The sequence below is a fragment of the Pteronotus mesoamericanus genome, unplaced genomic scaffold, assembly GCF_021234165.1.
Source record: "Pteronotus mesoamericanus isolate MK-2021 breed Mesoamerican mustached bat unplaced genomic scaffold, CSHL_Meso_final contig_204, whole genome shotgun sequence".
Lineage (NCBI taxonomy): Eukaryota > Metazoa > Chordata > Mammalia > Chiroptera > Mormoopidae > Pteronotus > Pteronotus mesoamericanus.
The window spans coordinates 421,200-441,267 of record NW_026555088.1 but is presented as its reverse complement, the minus strand read 5'-3'; the positions used below and the strand labels follow the sequence as shown (position 1 = coordinate 441,267).

General features: G+C 59.7%; 2 protein-coding genes across 2 annotated transcripts; both read left to right on the top strand.

Annotated features, from left to right (window-relative positions):
- Window positions 1–7,207: 7,207 nt before the first annotated feature.
- On the top strand, window positions 7,208–10,648 carry CHKB (choline kinase beta). Its single transcript, XM_054570468.1, has 11 exons — window positions 7,208–7,660; window positions 7,760–7,868; window positions 8,098–8,211; window positions 8,360–8,493; window positions 8,772–8,867; window positions 9,034–9,092; window positions 9,177–9,258; window positions 9,362–9,470; window positions 9,609–9,712; window positions 9,934–10,015; window positions 10,175–10,648. The coding sequence occupies exons 1-11, from the start codon at window positions 7,437–7,439 to the stop codon at window positions 10,247–10,249; spliced, it is 1,188 nt and encodes a 395-aa protein (XP_054426443.1). The 5' UTR covers window positions 7,208–7,436; the 3' UTR covers window positions 10,250–10,648.
- Window positions 10,649–10,940: 292 nt separating this feature from the next.
- Window positions 10,941–18,678, top strand: CPT1B (carnitine palmitoyltransferase 1B). The gene is made up of 19 exons (XM_054570462.1): window positions 10,941–11,128; window positions 11,549–11,708; window positions 12,050–12,189; window positions 12,476–12,653; window positions 12,872–12,973; window positions 13,157–13,294; window positions 13,390–13,467; window positions 14,322–14,429; window positions 14,501–14,585; window positions 15,185–15,380; window positions 15,645–15,830; window positions 15,913–16,018; window positions 16,106–16,222; window positions 16,467–16,631; window positions 16,708–16,842; window positions 16,936–17,088; window positions 17,535–17,648; window positions 18,127–18,219; window positions 18,357–18,678. Exons 2-19 carry the CDS (start codon window positions 11,568–11,570, stop codon window positions 18,435–18,437), a joined length of 2,316 nt encoding a protein of 771 aa, XP_054426437.1. The 5' UTR covers window positions 10,941–11,128; window positions 11,549–11,567; the 3' UTR covers window positions 18,438–18,678.
- Window positions 18,679–20,068: the final 1,390 nt, after the last annotated feature.

Here is a 20,068-nt window from a genome sequence, read left to right as displayed (position 1 = left end):
GTGCCCTGGCATTTCTTTGTCTAAACTGTTTCTGTGAAAAAGTGTCTCTGAGGGAAGGACGGGGCACGAGAGCGGTCACTGCCTGGGCGCTGGGCAGAAGGAGCTGTCGCCAGCTGGGAAGAGCAGCGCCATCCACCCCCCGGTGGCCAGCCCAGATGGAATGGCCTGGGCAGATCACGCCTGGTTTTGTGCCCCGAAAAGAATCTCTAGTTCATCTAGATTACAGCGTTTTTCTGAGAAAGGTATTTGTTAGTGTGCCTCCCTCCCTGACGACGAGAGCTGCGTGGGAGCAGAGACACCGCCTCACCCACCTTTGAACCTGCACGCTCAGCCGCAGTGCCTGGCACAGGGCCGGTGCTCAGCAAGTATCTGAGTGAGGGAACTAACGGATGAGAGGGCTCATGGGCTCTCGCAGGTCCGGGGCATTAAGTCCTTGTCATCACACTGTCTTTTCAATTTTGGGACCTCTAAGAACATTCCCAATTTCTGAGATGCCTGGACATGTTAACCACTCCCTTACTACCCCCACAGAGCTCTAGATCTCTTCCCAGATTTCAGAGTTTGACCCCACTGCCCAGATTTTCTTGTGATCCTGAGTCTTGTCATCAAACCAGTTAACTTGAACATTCACATAAATGACCCATCCAACACGCTGGTCAGTCAGGTCCTTAACTCCCGATCCATCAACAGCCTTTGGCTCTCTTGATTCTGGTGACCTCTCTCCTAAAGACCTCAGGATTCACTTTTACCTGGGACTGCGCCAACCTTGAAGCCTTCTGTCCCTAAAGCCCATCTCCGACCAACCCTCCACTCCCTCTCCTTTTACCAGACAATTCAACCCCAGGAATATAAAGATCATGAAGTGGGGGGCACCACCTCCCATTGTATCTGTGAAGTCTTCCGTATGTCCCCAGAGCACAGAATGTCATCAGCCTTAGGGCCTGAGAAATTGTGGTACCAGTCTTTACCTGGCCAACAAGTTTCTGAACACGAATGTTACTTAGTCCTATGGACCTCAGTTTCCTCCTCTATACACTGATGCCATGAGAGTCACAAGAGATCGCATGTGTATAGCCCCAGGCACAGGCTTATTCATGGTTCCGGTCACTCCAGGACCCTCTGACCCTTCACCTTAGGTTGGAAGACTCAGTGTATACACCCCAGCTCCGTGGGATGCTGTCCGAGAGCTGGCACCTTAGCTAAGTGTTTAAGGGATCATTCTATCTTCCTATCAGACTGGCTGTCTGTTAGACACCACAGGACGTTAGAAAAGCGCTGGATCCAGTGGCAAGCCATACATGCATTCCTCTCACCATAAAATGGGGTAATGTCATACATGATCCCATGTTAGTATAGCATGTGTTCTCTAAGCTCCTGCAGTGTGATGCTACTCTGAGACACTGTGGAGGGGGAAGGCAAGCCCACATCAAGAGGCATGAACCCCTGGGTGGGAAGGATCTACTGTAACCTACTGGTCACCGCATTGTCTAGAGATGGTACCACGTCAGGAGCCCAGCACTGAGCTTGGCTGCTAACAGGCCAGACGTCCGGCAGCAGCAGGGATCCTGCCATCAGCCTTGACAAGAGAGCCCGTTTTGGTGGGCATACCTGGCACCCCTTCCACCTCGGCAACTCCATTCACGGGCCCACGGCACAAGCCCAGGGTAGACAAGGACAGAAGCTGGGTGATGTCTGTCCATCTGCTTTGCTGTTGAGTGACCCTCTGCAGTGGGCTCCACCATGAGGAATAAAGGTGCAGGCACATGTGAGCACCCCCGCAGGTCCTTGTTCTCCCCCCACCCTCCTTGTCTCCAATATTCCCTCTTGCTCTTTCCATTCCCCTGACCAACCAGCAAGACATCTGTCATGGCCCATCTGCCACATACATTCCTTCCTTAGCCCACCCCTCCTCTGGCTACACTTGCTCCCTACAAGGTGGACATCCAAGCGTAGCACTTGAAGCTCTGCCCGGAGGATGCCCCTCATTACTGTCTTTTAGAGCTGCCCCCACTCTGAGCTCAGTGCAGGGGGGCGCTGAAGGGGACTTCAGTGCAGCAGCGGTTCCTTTTCATATCATCACATCAAGCTAACCCATCTGTGGCCTAGACCTTAAGTTTCCTCCCTGTATATGGCTGGTGCCCTCTGGACAAGCTTGGGTCCGACCATTTTTCATTGCATAATGCATTGTTACTGAAACTGCCTAACCTATTGGCTTGGTGGTCAGGCAGTATCTAGCTCAGGACAGGCAGATTCGGTCACACGGTCATTTGATGTCCCATAATCACTGTCTCTGCTTGGGTCCAGTAGGTACCAGAAGCTGCTTTCAGTGGGTGAGTAGCTCTGCCATTCACCAGGCGTGGTCTCGCTTCCAACTCCTAGGAGCGTGCATCATGGATCTCCTGCTGGGGTTCTGCCACACAGGCTCCCTATCTTCCACAAATAAGCACAACTGTAACCCGCTGGTTCGGCCACATGGCAAGGGAACCCATCCTCCAATCTCCACCTTCAACACAGCTCTCCTTTGCTCTAGGCCCCATTCAGAACTGGCAAGTCTTCCAAGTCATCAATGGGTCACAACAGTATTCCCAAGTGTGGTACATGTTGACTCCAAAATCCAGAGGTCCATCAAGTGTCACGCCCACTTCTTTATGACAGGGATGCAAACGTGCAGTAACTCGTCCTTATCTCAGAGGTGACACCCTGGTATGATGCCCTGGTTTGCCCCATCACACTGCACCCCTGAAGACTTCACTACTGACAGATTCCAGAACTTTTTTAAAAAATTTTTATTTATTTTTAGAGAGAGGGGAAGAGAGAGAGCAAGAAAGGGAGAGAAACATCAATGAGTGATCGGCTGCCTATCGCGCGCCCCCAACTGGGGACCTGGCCCACAACCCAGACATGTGCCCTGGACTGGGAATCAAACTGGCAACCTTCGGTTCTCATGCTGGTGCTCTATCCAGTGAGCCACACCAGCCAGGGCCGACTCCAGAACTTCTGAGGGCTTATCGCTCATTCTCTGACATGCACTGTCTTTCCAAGGACAAAGCACTGGTCACTTCCTTCTGCACCACGTCCAGGTAGCATGTCATCAATGTTATGTGGAATATCTGGATGATCAAGGTCTCCGTGGGCTACTCTGTGACAGAGAGAAGGAGAGTTAAAACAGCCATGAAGCAAGACAATGAATGTGTTTGTCTATCCTTCCCATATAAATGTGAGCCTCTTTTGGAAATGTACTCTTTACTACTGGAAATTGAAAAGAATTTTCACCACACCAATAAGTGCAATAGATACTAAATAAAAATTGCTGACTAAATCTACAATATTCAGCCTTTCTCATCTCACGGTGCACACAAATTACTAAAATTCTGTGGCAAACCAAAAATATTTGTATTTTTGCTGGTATGACCAAAAATAGGTTTAATTTTGGTTCATTCATACCAGATGGCTATTGTTGTGTTGGCTGTTGTCCTTTATTTGACAATCTAAGGGAAAAGAGGTCAGTGACCCTGACTAAATAATCAGGTCTTGCATATTTTAAAAATTCTTGTGACATGCCAGTTGAAAATCACTGAACTGAATGAATAAGTGAATGCATCTTTGAACTGTAAGTTATTAACCCCTCTGTCTCTGCCTTCATTTTCTCCAAAGTTGTGATCTATACAGCTCTTCCTGGAATATTCATTTTCCCTCTTTAATGAACATATAAGTTCCAGACTCCTATATATTCTCAATGATTCTAAAGATGATCTAAGGAATAAGGCACTAAAAGCTTACATTAAAAGTATAAGAAATAGGACTTCCAGCCAGGATGGAAGCATAGGTAGATACACTTTGCCTCCTCACACAACCAAAAGGAGGACAAGTTGAAAAGAAAAATTAACCAGAAAAATGAACTGCAAGGAAATCTGACAACCAAGGAGCTAGAGGAGAAACATTCATCCAGACTGGTAGGCGTGCGGAGACGGGCACCTGGGGCGAAGAGGATTCGCGGCAAGGCAGCAGCTGGAGGACCAGGCGGGCGAGGCCACAGCTGGCAGACCACGTGGTCCCACATTTACGTGCGGACAGATCGGAGGAACAGCTGCGGAGCAAGACAGACTGTGCCATCCAGGGTCCCAGTGCGGGAAAAGAAAGCCTCACAACCTCTGGAGGTAAAAACGTGTGGTGTTGTGGCTCTAGGAGAAACTCCCAGATTCTCAGGAGAGCCCTTTGGAGAGACCCACTGGGTCCTAGAATGTACACAAACCCACCCACCCAGGAATCAGCACCAGAAAGGCCCAATTTGCTTGTGGGCAGTGGGGGAAGTGACTGAAAGCTGGCAGAGAGCCAAGTGAACAGCATTGTTCCCGCTCTGACCCTTCTCCTTGCCCCGCCCTGTCAAATACCTAAGGCACCATCCCTTCCAACGGTTTCTAAGGCAGACCGAGAAAAAGAAATATGGCCCAAATGAAAGAACAGATCAGAGCTCCAAAACTAGATCTAAGTGAAGAACAGATAACCAACTCATCAGATGCACAGTTCAAAACACTGGTAATCTGGATGCTCACTGAATTGGTTGAGTATGGTCGCAAAATGGAGGAAAAAACGAAGGCTACACAAAATGAAATAAAGAAAAATATACAGGGAACCAACAGTAAAGGGAAGGAAACTGGGACTCAAATCAACCATTGGGAGCAGAAGGAAGAGATAAACATTCAACCAGAACATAATGAATAAACAAGAATTTTTAAAAATGAGGAGAGGCTTAGGAACCTCTGGGACAACTTTAAATGATCCAACATCTGAATCATAGGGGTGCCAGAAGGAGAAGAGGAAGAGCAAGAAACGGAAAACTTTTTTGAAAAAATAATGAAGGAAAACTTCCCCAATCTGGCCAAGGAAATAGACGTCCAGGAGATCCAGGAAGCTCAGAGAGTCCCAAAGAAGTTGGACCCGAGGAAGCACACACCAAGGCACCTCAAAATCACATCACCCAGGATTGAAGACAAGGAGAGACTCTTAAAAGCAGCAAGAGAAAAGGAGACAGTTCCCTGCAAAGGAGTTCCCAAAAGACTGTCAGCCGATTTCTCAAAAGTCACTTTGCAGACAAGAAGGGGCTGGAAAAGGAGCATTCAAAGTCATGAAAGGCAAGGACCTGCTTCCAAGAGGACTCTACCCAGCAGAGCCATCACTTAGAACGAAAGGGCAGATACAGTGCCGCCCAGAGAAGGTCAAGTTAAAGGAGTTCATCGTCACCAAACTTTATTCTATGAAATGATAAAGGGACTAATCTAAGAAAAAGAAGATCAGAAACTATGAACAGTAAAGCAGAGGGGAGGGGGAAGAATGGGGGGAAAGGGACAGGGAATAAGCAGCATAAATAGCAGGTCCCACAGGCGGGGGGAGGTGAAGAAAAGCATGGGAACTGGAGACGCCGAGGAACTCACATGTACGACCCACGGGCATGAGCTGAGGGGGGAGGTGCGGGGGGGGGACGGGTGGGGGGAGGGGAATAAAGGGAGAAAAAATGGGACAACTATAGTAGCATAATCAATAAAATATATAAAAAAGAAAAAAGTATAAGAATATATGATCTTCTAATAATCAGTATATCCAATTAGCTATGTGTTCTGAATTATTTTTATTTCTCTAACACTGAGACTGAGAAGTGGGAAATGGAGTATTTCTAACAAAATAAAAGTTGAAAGGAATTGCACTGGCTTTTCCACTAGCTCCCCTTTACAGGTGTCTACTTACACCCACACCGGCATGCAGGCGTACGAATCCGCAACTTTTTCTAAGAAAAAACCGGACGGTCCCATATGCACGTTAGCCCACAAGTGACACACCGCGGCTGTCCCCGCGGGGTTCGCAGGTCCACGCCGCTCTTTTTAAGGGCTGCGCGACGTTCCGCGTACCAACGGCCGTTTCCTCCCTCCTGCCTCCTCGGACGGCCCCGAGCTGATTTCGCTCACGTGGCGCCACCCGGGCTTTGCAGCGGCGCCCAGGTGCACGGAGCGGAGGTACCGGGACCGCCACTGCGTCTCTGAGGGGACACCGCCTCGCTTCCGAGGCACTGACCCGGGGGGTGAGTGGGGGGCCGAATTCCAGGGGCCGCCCCTGTGCGCCTGCCCCCACGGCTCTCGCCCCACAGGCGCGAGGTCCCCGCGCGGCTCCCCCACGCGGCCCAGTCGCCGCGCCGCCTGGGAGCGCACGGGGGCGGGGACCTCCCGGGGGCTGGGGCCGGGGCTCCGCTCCGCCTGCGTCCCCTCAGGACCCGCGGCTCCGGAGGCTGCGGGCGCCCCGCTCAACGGCAGCTCAGACCCTGCACCCAACCGCGCCGCGGGTCGGAGAGCCCTTTTTCGGAAGGAGACCTGTCCCCGCGGGGAAGCCCTGAGGAGGGAACTTGTGCACACACTTGCGGTAACACCGTGCGGCCCCTCTCGCTCTCAGCCAGGCAGCTCCGGGCCCAGCGCGGGCTCAGACGCAGGCGGGGCGAGGAACCGGGAACCGCGGTTTTCCGCCGCGGCAACTGCCCTCCGCCTTCGGCGCGCGATTCCTCGTCTCCGCCAGCCGCCCGCCCGTCCGTCTCACCCGCCAACGCCGCGGCCCCCGGGCGGCCCCCAGAGCCGGGCTCGGCCGCGGCGCAGCCCCACGCGCCTGCTCCAGGGCCCAGCCTTCTCCGCCGGGTTTGATTTTGCAACCGGTTCGACGTCTGGAGGCAAGAGGGGTGGTTCCAAGCAGACGAGCCTCCTCTCAGAGCCGCGCTCCCCCTAGCACGGCGCCCAGCGGTGACTGGGAATGTAGGGCCCGAGGGGCCGCTGGCGTTGTCCCGAGGGTCCCACTGTTTCCTTCACATCCAGTGTTTGTTTATGCGGCACCGACTCTCCGCCTCCCCCAGCTGTGACCCACGCTCCAGACGGGCCACACTCACACGATGGCTCCCTTCCTGCCGGTTGCCCGGTGAGGGGCCGCCGCCGCCCGCGATGCCCCGTCCGCTCCGCACCCAGAGACCGCCCGGCTTCCCCGCGGCCCCCGCCTTCAGAGCGCACCCTCCGCGGCGCCCCGGCGCACAGGCCCGTTAGCGCGCTCCCGAGACGCACCGCCCGTCCACGTGACTGGCCAGCGTGACCCATCCCAGGCAGCGCGCGCTGCCGCTCACGACGCTTCTGATTGGTGAACGCCGCTTCCTGTGTTTCCAGGGGCCACGCCCACAGGGCGCGCGAGGAGGGGCCGGGTACAGCGGAGACGCGCAGAATTCGGCCCTCGGAACGGGCTCCGGACCGGGGTCACGGACAGGGCCGAGTGGCGCCGCAGAGGGCCGGACTGAGCCGGAGAGACCCGAGTCCGACCAGAGACCCGCAGGCGGGCCGGAAGTAGGGCCGAGCGCAGCCGATCCCGCCCGAAGGCGGCTGACGGCGCTGGGCATTGGGCCCCGGCGAGCCCGAGCCATGGCGGCTGAAGGCAGTGATGTGGTCCGAGGCGGGGCTGTCGGCGGCCCCCAGGCTAAGGACAGCTTGCGGCAGTCTAAGTGCTCGGACGCGGCCCCGCATCGGCGGCGCGGCTCGGCGCAGTCGCCTGACGCCGAGCGCCGAGCCTACCAGTGGTGCCGGGAGTACCTGGGCGGTGCCTGGCGCCGAGTGCGGCCGGAGGAGCTGAGGGTTGACCCCGTGAGGTGGGAGGTCAGGGGGCAGCCCCTCCGATGCGCGGGAGCGGGACGGACGGGCCGGGGCGGGGAGCCAGCGGAGGACTGAGACCCCGGTGTGCTCCGTAGCGGGGGCCTCAGCAACCTACTCTTCCGCTGCGCGCTGCCGGACCACCTGCCCAGCGTTGGCGAGGAGCCCCGGGAGGTGCTGCTGCGACTGTATGGGGCCATCCTGCAGGTGAGGATGCAGTGAGGCCTTGCCACCGAAGCCTGGCAGGTGGTACTGCCCCGCCGGGGCTCAGGGGCCGAGGGACGTGCCAGTTATTGGCTGAAGCCTGTGTTCTGGGGCCTCCGGGTAACAGAGCGCGCCCCAGAGGCGCCGGGAGCAGAACGCAGACCCTCTGCGCATCGGCGCTGCCTGGCCGCTGGCCGCGCGACTCCTGCCCCTTGCTGTCATTCTCCTCCAGGGCGTGGACTCCTTGGTCCTTGAAAGTGTGATGTTCGCCATCCTTGCGGAGCGGTCCCTGGGGCCCCAGCTCTACGGAGTCTTTCCAGAGGGCCGACTGGAACAGTACATCCCAGTACGAGGCACCTCCTTCCCCAGCCCCTGTCCCCTTCCCAGTGTCTGCCCTCACTCCCTGCCTCGAGACCCTGACCTCTCCCCACGACCCCATCCCTCCCCCCTCCTGCCCCAGCCCTCTCACCACCCTGAGAGGTTCCTGGGTGCAGAGCCGGCCACTGAAAACGAGAGACCTCCGGGAGCCCGTGTTGTCAGCAACCATCGCCACGAAGATGGCCCGGTTCCACGGCATGGAGATGCCCTTCACTAAGGAGCCCCGCTGGCTGTTTGGGACCATGGAGCGGTGAGTCAGGGGCCTTGGCAGGGCTCTGCACACCTGGGCTGAACCCTCGGGCTGGCAGCTGCCACACTGGGCTGTGGCAGTGGGCCCATGACTGTCCAGCCGGCCGCCAGTTGAGTGGACCAGGTGTCCCAGGGTCTAGCATGATCGCTCCAGAACCAGCTTCCAAACCATTTGCCAGACAAGCCATACCATGACAGAACAGCTAGGATAGCCCGGCCCAGGGGGTGGAGAGGGATAGCAGAGCACAGAGCGTGTGTGTCCTACTCTTTGGACCTCAGGTACCTAAAGCAGATCCTGGACCTGCCCCCCACCGGCCTCCCCCAGGTGAACCTGCTGGAGATGTACAGCCTGAAGGATGAGATGGGCAACCTCAGGTGAGGGCAGGCAGCACAGGACGGGGAGGGGGCGGGAGGGGGCGGGAGGGGCGGGCAGGGGGTGCCGCGGGAACCTTCAGCACCCTCTCCCCAGGGTTCGCTGAGAGGGCGGGTCTGGCCCTCCTCTAGTCACTGCTGCTCCGACACACGCCCCTGTCCCTGGCAGGAAGTTGCTAGACTCTACCCCGTCACCAGTGGTCTTCTGCCACAACGATATCCAGGAAGGTAGGAGAAGTCATCTGAGTCTTCCAACCTAAGGCGAAGGGGCCACAGGGCCCTGGGTGACCAGAACCCACCACATTCCCCCAGGGAACATCTTGTTGCTCTCAGAGCCAGAAAATGCTGACAGCATCATGTTGGTCGACTTCGAGTACAGCAGTTACAACTACAGGTGAGACCCAAGGCCCCCGCCCTGGGAAATGGACCGGGCCCTCATCTCTGCCTCCCAGCCACCCAGGGGATTCGGGGACTGAGTGTCCGCCTTGTTCCTCCAGGGGCTTTGACATTGGGAACCATTTTTGTGAGTGGGTGTATGATTATACTCACGAGGAGTGGCCTTTCTACAAAGCACAGCCTGCAGACTACCCCACCCGGGAACAGCAGGTACAGGGTGGAGGCTGGGAATAGGACCTGGCCTGTGAGCAGGGAGGAAGGTGGAGCCTGGACGGAGTGAGGAGAAAGAGTACTCGCTGGGAAGCGCTCCGGTCTCCCCATTTCCTGACTCTGGTGTTTTGACCGTAGCTCCATTTTATTCGCCATTACCTGGCAGAGATAAAGAAAGGTGAGACCATCTCCCAAGAAGAACAGAGGAAACTGGAAGAAGATTTGCTGGTAGAGGTTAATCGGTGAGGTTAATCACCAGGCAGAGCGGGGCGCGGGGGGCGGGGGGCGGCGCACAGCTGGGGAAGATGCAGGCAGGTGCCAGTGCCAAGGAGGGGGTGGAAGCGGGAGAGTCTGGGCGTGGCTGACAGAAGAGGGGGGCAGGGTGTGGGTTAGAGCAGGAGGGGAGCAGCGAGAGCCGTGCAGTCCCGGCAAGGCCAGATGCACGCTCATCCCCCACCCCCAGGTACGCTCTGGCGTCCCATTTCTTTTGGGGTCTCTGGTCCACCCTGCAGGCATCCATGTCCACCATAGAATTCGGTTACCTGGTGAGTACCTGGCGGCGCGGTAGGTGGGGGAGGGGAGCAGCAGGGGCCTGGGGTCCCCCAGGAGCTCTGGGCAGTCCTGGGATGCTGTGGGCAGGCTGGGCGGCTGTGGGCGCTCGTCCCAGGCCTGCTCACCAGTGTGGGGGGTGGTCTCCTCCCCAGGAGTACGCCCAGTCCCGGTTCCAGTTGTACTTCCAGCAGAAGGGGCAGCTGACCAGCCTCCACCCCCCATCCTGATTCTCCACCCCCAGCTCCTTGGATGTTCCCAGAGCCTCCAGGGCAGGACCTTGGAGGGAGGGGCCAAGAGCAAGAGGCCCTGGGGAGTGGGCTGAGCCCCACGAGAGGGGCTGAGGAGGCTGACCTCTCCCCCACTTTGGGCAGGTCCCCACAAGCAGGAACCCCGGGGCTGTGCACCTTGAAACAATAAACGAGCTTCTTCCTTCACATCCTGGCCTAGCCCTGCTCAGTCCAACAGGAAGTACCAGCCGGGGACTCACTCAAATTGACAGAGTGACCGCTGCTCTGAGCCTCAGTTTCCCTTCCTGAAAAACATGGCAGTTCAGTGCTCTGCACTTGAAAGTTAAGGGTCCACTCCGCCAATTGGAGGCCCCTCCCCTACAACCCGCTCCCCGTCCAGATCCCGTTCAGAAGCTATAAATGCTCGAGGAACTGCGGAGGGGACTGGGGAGTAATGGGGTGCAAAGAGCGCCCTGGGTGGGGCTGTCCAGCCCTGTGCTCTGGAGATCAGGGGCCCAGCAGGTCAGCTGACACAGATGACCTTTTCCCTACATTCAACTATTTTTAGCTCCAATGCCACCGTCCTCACGTGAGACCCTCTGCCCCACCCCCACGCCGCCCCACCCCCACCCCCCACCGCGGGCTTTCAGACCTTGGAGTGGGCCTCACCTCGCAGAAGCCTGGCCGTCCCGCCCCGAGTTCCTCCGTGCAGGGGAGGGGGCCTAGGTGCCGCCCGCGTCTATTTTCTCAACCCCAATTTGGGAGTTGGTGTCAGGTTCCCGCTGAGGGCGGGGCAGGGGCGGCCAGCCTGAAGGACGCGGGGACACTGGCCAGAGTGGCCCCGCACGCAGACAGGAAGGAGTGAGCCCGAGCTGTGCTGTGAGTGGAGTGGGGGGGGGGGGGCAACACAGGGCTCCAAGCGCCGTGTGGGGGCGAGGACGCGCGAGGCCCCCGGCGGTCGGGGCTGGGGGCACCGGAGCCGCCTCGCCCTCGGCAGCAAGCCTTCCCGGGGCACCTCTCGCCTCCGCCCCGAGGCCGCCCTTCACCGACCTCCGGGATCCTGACGTTTTCAAGGCCTTGAGCGCCACGCCTGAGCCCAGCACCACCGGCGGGCCATGCCCTGAACGCGGGCGCAAGGATTCGCGGCCGTTGGCCGGGCTAGGGGGTCCGGGCCGGCAGGCCTGGGGCACTGGCGGGGCTGCGGCTAGCCGGGCGGGGGCAGGGGCAGGCCGCGGGCGGGGCTTCGGCGGGGGTGGGGTAGGCCAGAGCCCGCCTGGACACCCTCCCGCCCCCTCCCAGGTGCCGGCCAGCCCCCAGGATGGCGGAAGCGCACCAGGCTGTGGCCTTCCAGTTCACCGTGACCCCAGATGGGGTTGACTTCCGGCTCAGTCGGGAGGCCCTGAAACACATCTATGTGTCCGGGATCAACTCCTGGAAGAAACGCCTGATCCGCATCAAGGTGGGCGCAGGTGATTCTCCTGGCCTCTTCCTGCCAGCAGGTGCAGAATAGAGCCTTGCGGAGGCAGCGGCCAGGTGCGGTGAGCTGCTCCGTTGTCCAGCGCTCCACCCCCACCGCAGCGGGCAGTCCTGCTGGGGAATAGGCTCTAGCAGCACAGAAACGAGGGGGCCGCTCAAGGTGTGGGGGGGGACGGGTATGCAAGAAGCGCTGGGGGGCACTGAGCAGTTGGGTGCTGCAGGCGTCGGGTGAGGAGGAAGGGAAGACCAGATGCGAGGCAGTAAGGACAGCAGGGGACCAAAGGGGAAAGCCTTCCAGGCAGCTTGCGTGTTTCTGCCCCGCAGAACGGCATCCTTAGGGGTGTGTATCCTGGCAGCCCTACCAGCTGGCTGGCCGTCGTCATGGCAACCGTGGGTTCTTCCTACTGCAATGTGGACGTCTCCAAGGGGCTGATCTGTTATATCCAGAGGCACCTCCCTCAGGGGTGAGGAACGGGGCACAAAAGAGGTCAGGCGGGCTCCAAGGCCAGGGTTCCTGAGCTGGGCAGGCACAGGACGACGGCCATTAGAGATCATAGGGCCGCCCTCCCCCTGGCCACACCATCTCAGTCCCGTGTCCCCGAGTGTGTGTGTTGCACCTCGTTGTGAAGGTGCCCAGGGAGGTTCTTCTCCTTCAGAGCCAGGTGGTTCCCAACCATGGGGAGCGCGGGGCCGGGCTTTCCCCGAGGGGCCTCCAGTGGACGCCTGCAGCCCTCTCCCCTTCTCTGACAGACACGGCCCCTACCAGAACCCCCAGACGCGGGCGCTGGTCAGCATGGCCGTCTTTTCCACGGGGGTCTGGATGACAGGCATCTTCTTCTTCCGCCAAACCCTGAAGCTGCTGCTTTCCTACCACGGCTGGATGTTTGAGATGCACGGCCAGACCAGCCGCGTCACCAAAGCCTGGGCTGTGAGCAGAAGCGGGTGGAGGGCTTCTGGCATCCGGTTGGAGATCCCGGGGCCTCACTGGGGGTCCTGGCTGGAGGGGACAGGCAAGGGGCACTGGTGCCTGGTGCACGGGTTGGTCCTGGTTCTGAGAACTCGGGGCCCAGCTCCTCAGTGTTCGTTAGCTCGTTCCCATTCTCTTCCCTGCTCCCCCGCCCAACACTCTCTGCTCTGCATCCCCAGATGTGCGTCCGCCTTCTGTCCAGCGGGCGGCCCATGCTGTACAGCTTCCAGACGTCCCTGCCCAAGCTTCCCGTGCCCAGCGTGCCGGCCACGATTCAGCGGGTGAGGACCTGGGTCAGGCGTCCTGGTAGGCAGTGTAGGCTGGACTCAGCACTTGTCCAAACGTGAGGGACTCTCCCCGTCAAAGGTTGGATTTGAGAGCAGTGGGGCTGGGGTCAGAACAGGGTTGGGCAGAGACAGCCACTGTTGTCTGGCCCCCGCGCTGACGGTGACCTGGCTGGACAGTACCTAGAGTCCGTGCGGCCCTTGTTGGATGACAAGCAGTATCACCGCATGGAGACGCTGGCCAAGGAATTCCAGGACAAGACTGCCCCCAGGCTGCAGAAGTACCTGGTACTCAAGTCGTGGTGGGCAGCTAACTATGTGAGTGCCCCTCCTGGGCTTCCCCTCACCCACTTCACGTCCCGGCTGCCGCCACCCTGCCCTCGCCACAGCCCTGACCTCCCGCGCTCCCGCAGGTGAGTGACTGGTGGGAAGAGTACATCTACCTTCGAGGCAGGACGCCCATCATGGTGAACAGCAACTATTACGTCACGGTAAGAGGTAGAGCAACGTGGCACCTGTGGTCAGCTCTGTCCCCAGCTGCAGGTCTCGGGACAAAGGGCCCGGCGGACAACCCAGAGCCCTGGTGGTGGTTTCCACGGGCGAAGGGGAATTTGGAGTGAGGCCCCAGGGAAAGGGGCTGTGGGGGAGGCCCTGAGAGAACAGTCTGGAAGTAGCTTAGCGGCGACAGAGATGCTGCGGGTCCAGGACCCCGCAGCCCCACAGCCTGACGTGGTCACTCTCAGGGTCCCTGGGGCTCCCTTCGCCCCCACTTCCTTCCTCGGTTCCCTCAGTGGCGTCCTGGCCATGGGCTCTCCGCCGTCCGGGAGCCATGACCAGGAACTCCCTTAGGCAGGCCTTCCTCTGTGCCACTCTGCGGACCCAGGGCTCCTTCCCCCAGCACCCGGGAGACCACTGTTGGCCCCTCCGCCATGTGCCTGGCCCTCTCCAGCCCCAGCTGGGGACCGCACGGCACATGCAGTGCTCTCCCGCTGTCCAGAGAGTGCCCTGCGTTGCAGGCTGGATCCCCTGCCTCCCCAAACAGTCCTCTCAGGAACACACACGGCTCATCGGTACCTGAGATTTTAAGCCGTTTTTCTAGTGGTGGGAACCCCTTTCTCAAAGCAAAGTAAACAAAACATAAACAAGTAGGTTATGGAAAAGCAGCTGAAGTCAGAGCTGGGGCCAAGGAGGGACATGGTCAGTTGGGCATTACATCTTTGGCAGCCCACCTGACAGTGCGGGATGGAGTGGGGACAAGGGACAGGACACCTCCGGCCATGGGCAAGGAGACCAGGTGGCACCCTGCCCCTGTCAGCTGCCCTGCAGCCTCGGCTCTGTCTTGTAGGACTTTGTGCTCATCAAGAACACAGACGTGCAGGCCGCCCGCTTGGGAAACGTCGTTCACGCCATGATCACGTACCGCCGGAAACTGGACCGTGAGGACATCAAGCCTGTGAGTGGCGGCGGGCTGAGGGCTGAAGGGAGAGGAGGCCCTGTCTTAGCTGTGCTGTGCCTCCCTCCCAGGTGATGGCGCTGGGCATCGTGCCCATGTGCTCCTACCAGATGGAGAGAATGTTCAACACCACTCGGATCCCGGGCAAGGAGACAGGTATGGCCAGAGCGCCAGGGTGGGGCCGTCGGGACAGAGCCCCCTCGCTGCCATGGCTAGGTGCCTACTATGCATCTGCCACCATGCGTCCTCGCTGTCTCGGGGTGTGTAACTGTCTGAGAGCCCGTTGCTGACCTACGCTAGACACCTGCAGTTTGCAGGTGCGATGCTAGTGCTGGGGCCAAGTGTCCGCCGCAGGGGCCCCCGGGGCGGGGCGGGCATCCCCTGAGCGAGGAGCGCTCGGAGGAGGGGTTGAGTGCCGCTGCCCCTCGCGGGGCGGGCTGGCTGGGGCTGGCAGGACGGAGCAGCAGCCTGCGTTTCCGTCATTTCCGACATCGGGCGTTTGGGTCATTTCCTCGAGTTCTGGTTTCCTCCTCTGTGAAATGCCCCCTGGGACTGTGGTTGGCGTGACCGGGAGGTATGGACGCTCTGGGCAACTCCGCCCCTGGGAAGGAGGCCCAGGCAGAGGCCTGGCTGAGCAGGGGCCACGTGAGCCACCCAGCCAGCACATGGCTGGGGGCCCCAGGCCAGGACGGCGGGAAGGGCGGTGCTCCCTGCCCTCCGCTGTCCTGCCTCAGCCGCGCTGGCCTCCATCACAGACGTGCTGCAGCACCTTGCAGAGAGCAGGCACGTGGCCGTCTACCACAAGGGCCGCTTCTTCAAGGTGTGGCTCTACGACGGCTCCCGCCTGCTCCAGCCCCGGGAGCTGGAGCTGCAGTTCCAGAGGATTCTGGATGACCCGTCCCCGCCCCAGCCCGGGGAGGAGAAGCTGGCAGCCCTCACTGCGGGCGGAAGGTACCTCTGGGGGCAGGGCTGTCCTGGCTGAGGTTCAGGTCCCTGAGGGGAGGGGCGTCCCCAGCACAGAGTCCCCTGCTCTGACTGGGACCCTTGGCAGTGAGGGGCAGTGGTGGCAATGGCGGGGGAGTGGCTGCTGTCCCTGCTAACAGGTGTGTGGGAGGCAGGGACCCCTTCCAGGACAGTCGCAGACCCTGCCAGGCCCTGGGCGGGGCCCTCGTCCTCAGCCGAGTGGCCTGTGCTCACCCTGCCCTCACGCCCCAGAGTGGAGTGGGCGCAGGCGCGCCAGACCTTCTTCAGCTCTGGCAAGAACAGGGCTGCTCTGGATGCCATTGAGCGCGCTGCCTTCTTCGTGGCCCTGGACGAGGAGTCTCACTGCTACGACCCCGGGGACGAGGCCAGCCTCAGCCTCTACGGCAAGGCCTTGCTGCACGGCAACTGCTACAACAGGTACGGCGCCGCCCTGCTCGGCCTGCACCCGCCCTGCCTGGCTCCTCGCCCGCCCCCTCGTCACCGTCTCCCGGCCCTGCAGGTGGTTTGACAAGTCCTTCACCCTCGTCGCCTTCAAGAACGGCCAGTTGGGCCTCAACACGGAGCACTCGTGGGCAGACGCCCCTATCGTAGGGCACCTCTGGGAGGTAACGGCCAGAGGAGTCCCACGGGGCAGGCCCTGGGGGACGGGGCAGGGGTTAGGGTGGCCTCTCAGCCTGACCTTCTCCCTGCAGTTTGTCCTGGGCACCGACATCTTCCACCTGGGCTACACGGAGACAGGGCATTGCCTGGGCAACCCGAACCCCATGCTGCCACCTCCTCAGCGGCTGCAGTGGGACATTCCCGAGCGGGTGCGTAGGCCAGGAAGGGGCAGGGATGGACATGCGAGAGTGACAAGTACCTGGGTGCTCTGCTGCCTCCTCCCCTCCAGCCAGCCCCACCCACAGCGGGCGGCCCCAGGGAGAACCAACCTCTGGCCAGGGGGTGGGGAGAGACGCCGTGAGGTGTGAGCCCCCTGCTCTTGGGGCACGGGTCAGCGCCTCCCCGACCGGAGGCGCCCTGCCCGGTCGCCAGACCCTCCCCTTGTCCCCGCAGTGCCAGGCAGCCATCGAGAGCTCCTACCAGGTGGCCAAGGCGCTGGCAGACGATGTGGAGCTGTATTGCTTCCAGTTCCTGCCCTTCGGCAAAGGCCTCATCAAGAAGTGCCGGACCAGCCCGGACGCCTTCGTGCAGATTGCGCTGCAGCTGGCGCACTTCCGGGTAGGAGCCGTGACAGGTGCGCGGGCGCGGGGTGGCCCCGGGGCCCGCCTGCCAAGCTCACCCCCTGCACCCCCAGGACAGGGGCAGGTTCTGCCTGACCTACGAAGCCTCCATGACGAGACTGTTCCGGGAAGGGCGGACTGAGACTGTGCGTTCCTGCACCACCGAGTCCACAGCCTTCGTCCGGGCCTTGGTGCAGGGGTCCCACACGGTGAGCCCCCGTGGCCACACAGGGAGGGGCCCTCCGCTCCTGCTGCCCTGAGGGTCAAAGCCACGCCTCACTGCTCTACCCCTGCCCCCCCAGAGAGCAGACCTCCAGAAACTCTTCCGGAAAGCCTCTGAGAAGCACCAGAGCATGTACCGCCTGGCCATGACAGGGGCGGGCATCGACAGGCACCTCTTCTGCCTTTACGTGGTCTCCAAGTACCTGGGCGTCAGCTCCCCCTTCCTGGCAGAGGTCGGTGTTGTGGGGGGCCAGGCCCTCTGTCCCCATCGCCTCATCCCTTGGGTCCTGGCCTGTCTCCACCTGACCGGAGGGCCGGGGTAGGCTCCCCGTCCACACTCCGCCTGGGCCTGTCATATCGCACGGAGACTGGAGTTGGTGCTCCTGTGAGGGGGGCGGGCAGACAGACGTGCAGCAGGGCAGGTGGTGGCAGCAAGCTCTCCGACGGGCGATGGAGGAGAGGCAGGCAGAGGGGTGGCGGGTCAGCCGGCCCCCACGCACAGGGCACAGGGTCGGGGGTTCTGTGCGGGTGCTGTGATGGCGAGCACAGAGTGGGGCACCCGGGCAGCAGCCAGCAAGGCCCTGCACTGGGCTCCTCCTGCATCGCGGGCAGGACGATGCCTGGCTCAGGCAGGTGTGCGCTGAGCGCGGGCCGTCTCACCGCTGCGTCTCCCTTGCAGGTGCTCTCGGAACCCTGGCGCCTCTCTACCAGCCAGACCGCCCAATTCCAGATCCGCATGTTTGACCCAAACAAGTACCCCAATCACCTGGCTGCTGGCGGAGGCTTTGGCCCTGTGAGTGCCCTCAAAAGGGAATGGGTGGGGAGGATGGGGCTGGGGGGCGGCTTTCAGTGGAGAGTGCGGGACCTTGAGGAGGTCAGACCAGGGGCTCGAGCACAGCCTTGGACCTGCCCTGCGTGGGACCCACCTGCGCCAGCACCTCCGCTGAGGGTGCCCGTGCCCGGGGCGGGCTTCCCTGCTGCAGGGTGCAGCTGTCTCCTGGGACACCCACATGGGCTCCTTCGTCAGGTTCTAGAGACGCCCTTGGGGTGACGCTTCTCGAAGGGAACCTGAGGTTCTGGGTCCCGGGTGAAAGCGGGGGAGGAGGACAGAGTTGTTTTGTGTCCACCCTATTTCCTGGGCAGGGTCCTGACCTCAGGAAAAAGACACCAGGGGTGGGGCCTTTCCTGGGGATCTTGTGACAAGTCAGCGTGGCTTCAGATAGACAGTCAAGGCCTAGTTGACCTCTGCGTCCCCCTCGTGCCGCCCTCAGGTGGCGGATGACGGCTACGGGGTCTCCTACATGATCGCAGGCGAGAACACCATCTTCTTCCACGTCTCCAGCAAGTTCTCCAGCTCAGAGACGGTGAGTCTCCTGCTCCCACTCAGACCTAAGGAGGGGGTGCCAGCGGGGCCGGGCCTGGGTAGGGAAGAGTCCTTGTTTGTGGGGACAGAGAGGGCAGGGTTCGCCTGGAGGTCGGCCTGAGCACTTGGCTCCCACAGAATGCCCAGCGCTTTGGGAACCACATCCGCCAAGCTCTGCTGGACATCGCTGATCTTTTCCAAGTTAAGGCCAACAGCTGAAGGCTGGGGAAGGCCAGCTCCCCTTTCATCCCTGTGTGTGGAGGAATGGGCCTGTGGTCAGCTCGCAGGCCCCGGGGGTGACCACGCACAGGTGCCCAGGCTCCAAGGACAGCGCTGGCAGCAGGTGCTCCCCAGCCGACGCTGCTCCCCGAGGCCCATCTGGTGGAGGTGGGATTGGAGCAGGGAGGGAATTTTGATTTTTTTTCTCGCTAGATACTAATAAACATAAGGCTGTGTAATTCTCTCTTAGCCCTTAGGTTCCGGCGTTTTATTTGGGAACTAGGAGACCCTCCCCCTGCCCCAGCTCAGGCCAGGGAGGTGGCAAGGGCGGGGCTGGGGCTGGGAGATGAGAGGCCATAACCTTCTTTGAAAGATGTCTCTGCCAAGGTCACTGTCCATACCACTATGTCCATTTGGAATAAATTCCTGCTTCAGAACCCCCACCTGCCCCCTGGGGCCACTCCTGTTTGTCTGCTGGGGGTGGGGCGGCCTCTCTCCTCTGCGCACAGGCATGCCCTCCACAGCCCTCTGCTCGCGGGCACAGCCCTGAGGGGCTTCCCCCCGGTGCTGCAGCTGCACCAGAGGCTGGTGTCGGGTGGTCATGTCCATGAAGGGCACACAGGGTGGTCTGGAGCAACATATGCTGCTCCCTTCAGGTCAGCTTCCCTATTAAAATAATACTAAAAGTAAGCAAAAAATAATTTTCAAGGAAAGTGCACGCAGGCACTCTGTCACCAGTGCTGCATGCTTTAGCGACTCTAGACGCTGGCACTCTGTAGGTGGCAGCAGGAACCAGAGCTCCCAGGCCGGTGGTACCTGCTGCAGTGGGCGGGAGACTGGAGGCCTGTGGCTGGTGTGAGGCCAGGAGGGGAGAGCAGGCGGGAGCGGGTGGAGTAGGTGGCCAGGAGCTTGTGGCCTGGGCTCCGGCTTCTCTGAATGATGGGCTGAGCCGCCAGGGTTTGAGCAGAGGCGATGATCTGTACTGAGTTTTAATGAGATGAGATCTCTCTGGCTAACTGGGTGGGGGGAGGGTATTCAAAGAATGCTGAGTGTTATTGAAACACAGAAACCTCAAGTAGTAGTACCACTTCCTGATGCTGGAGTCTATATTATTGAAGTTAGAGCATACAGTGAAGGAGGGGATGGAACGGCTAGTTCCCAAATCAGGGTACCATCATATTCAGGTGGAAAAATCACTAGTGCTCAGTCAACCCTCCACACGCTCTCCACATCTTCATCATCAGTAACGTTGCTCTTGGCTTTGATGATTCCTTCAACCTCTTGGTGAAAACTGCAGACTTAATTTGCTTTTATTTGCTTTTCCTTAATAATAGCAGTGAATAGTGTAGTGTAAGTGGAGACCCAGGACACCAAGATGAGCTTTAATGACTTGGGACAACACATGGTGCACTTACAGGAGGCTGGGGGGGGAATGTTACTCATTCATCAGGTTTTTCTTTGTTTTTTGTTAATGGAAAGGACAATTCTTGGTCCAATAAAAATATGCAGATTGTTCGTAATGATTATTTTTAAGCAAATGTAATTTCTGTCAAATGTATTCTTTACTTTTTTATATGTTGGAATTTGACTTTATAACTAATGACTTTAAGTGTGTGCCATCCATTTGTTAA

What these genes read in the sequence shown, in the direction of transcription:
- CHKB (XM_054570468.1), top strand. Translation starts at nt 7,437, where the DNA reads ATGGCGGCTGAAGGCAGTGATGTGGTCCGAGGCGGGGCTGTCGGCGGC. An exon ending in TACAGCAGTTACAACTACAG is followed by an intron (nt 9,259 to 9,361) that starts GTGAGACCCAAG and finishes TTGTTCCTCCAG; the next exon opens with GGGCTTTGACATTGGGAACC. An exon ending in TTGCTGGTAGAGGTTAATCG is followed by an intron (nt 9,713 to 9,933) that starts GTGAGGTTAATC and finishes CCCCACCCCCAG; the next exon opens with GTACGCTCTGGCGTCCCATT.
- CPT1B (XM_054570462.1), top strand. Translation starts at nt 11,568, where the DNA reads ATGGCGGAAGCGCACCAGGCTGTGGCCTTCCAGTTCACCGTGACCCCA. An exon ending in ACAGCAACTATTACGTCACG is followed by an intron (nt 13,468 to 14,321) that starts GTAAGAGGTAGA and finishes TCTGTCTTGTAG; the next exon opens with GACTTTGTGCTCATCAAGAA. An exon ending in ACCGTGAGGACATCAAGCCT is followed by an intron (nt 14,430 to 14,500) that starts GTGAGTGGCGGC and finishes CCTCCCTCCCAG; the next exon opens with GTGATGGCGCTGGGCATCGT.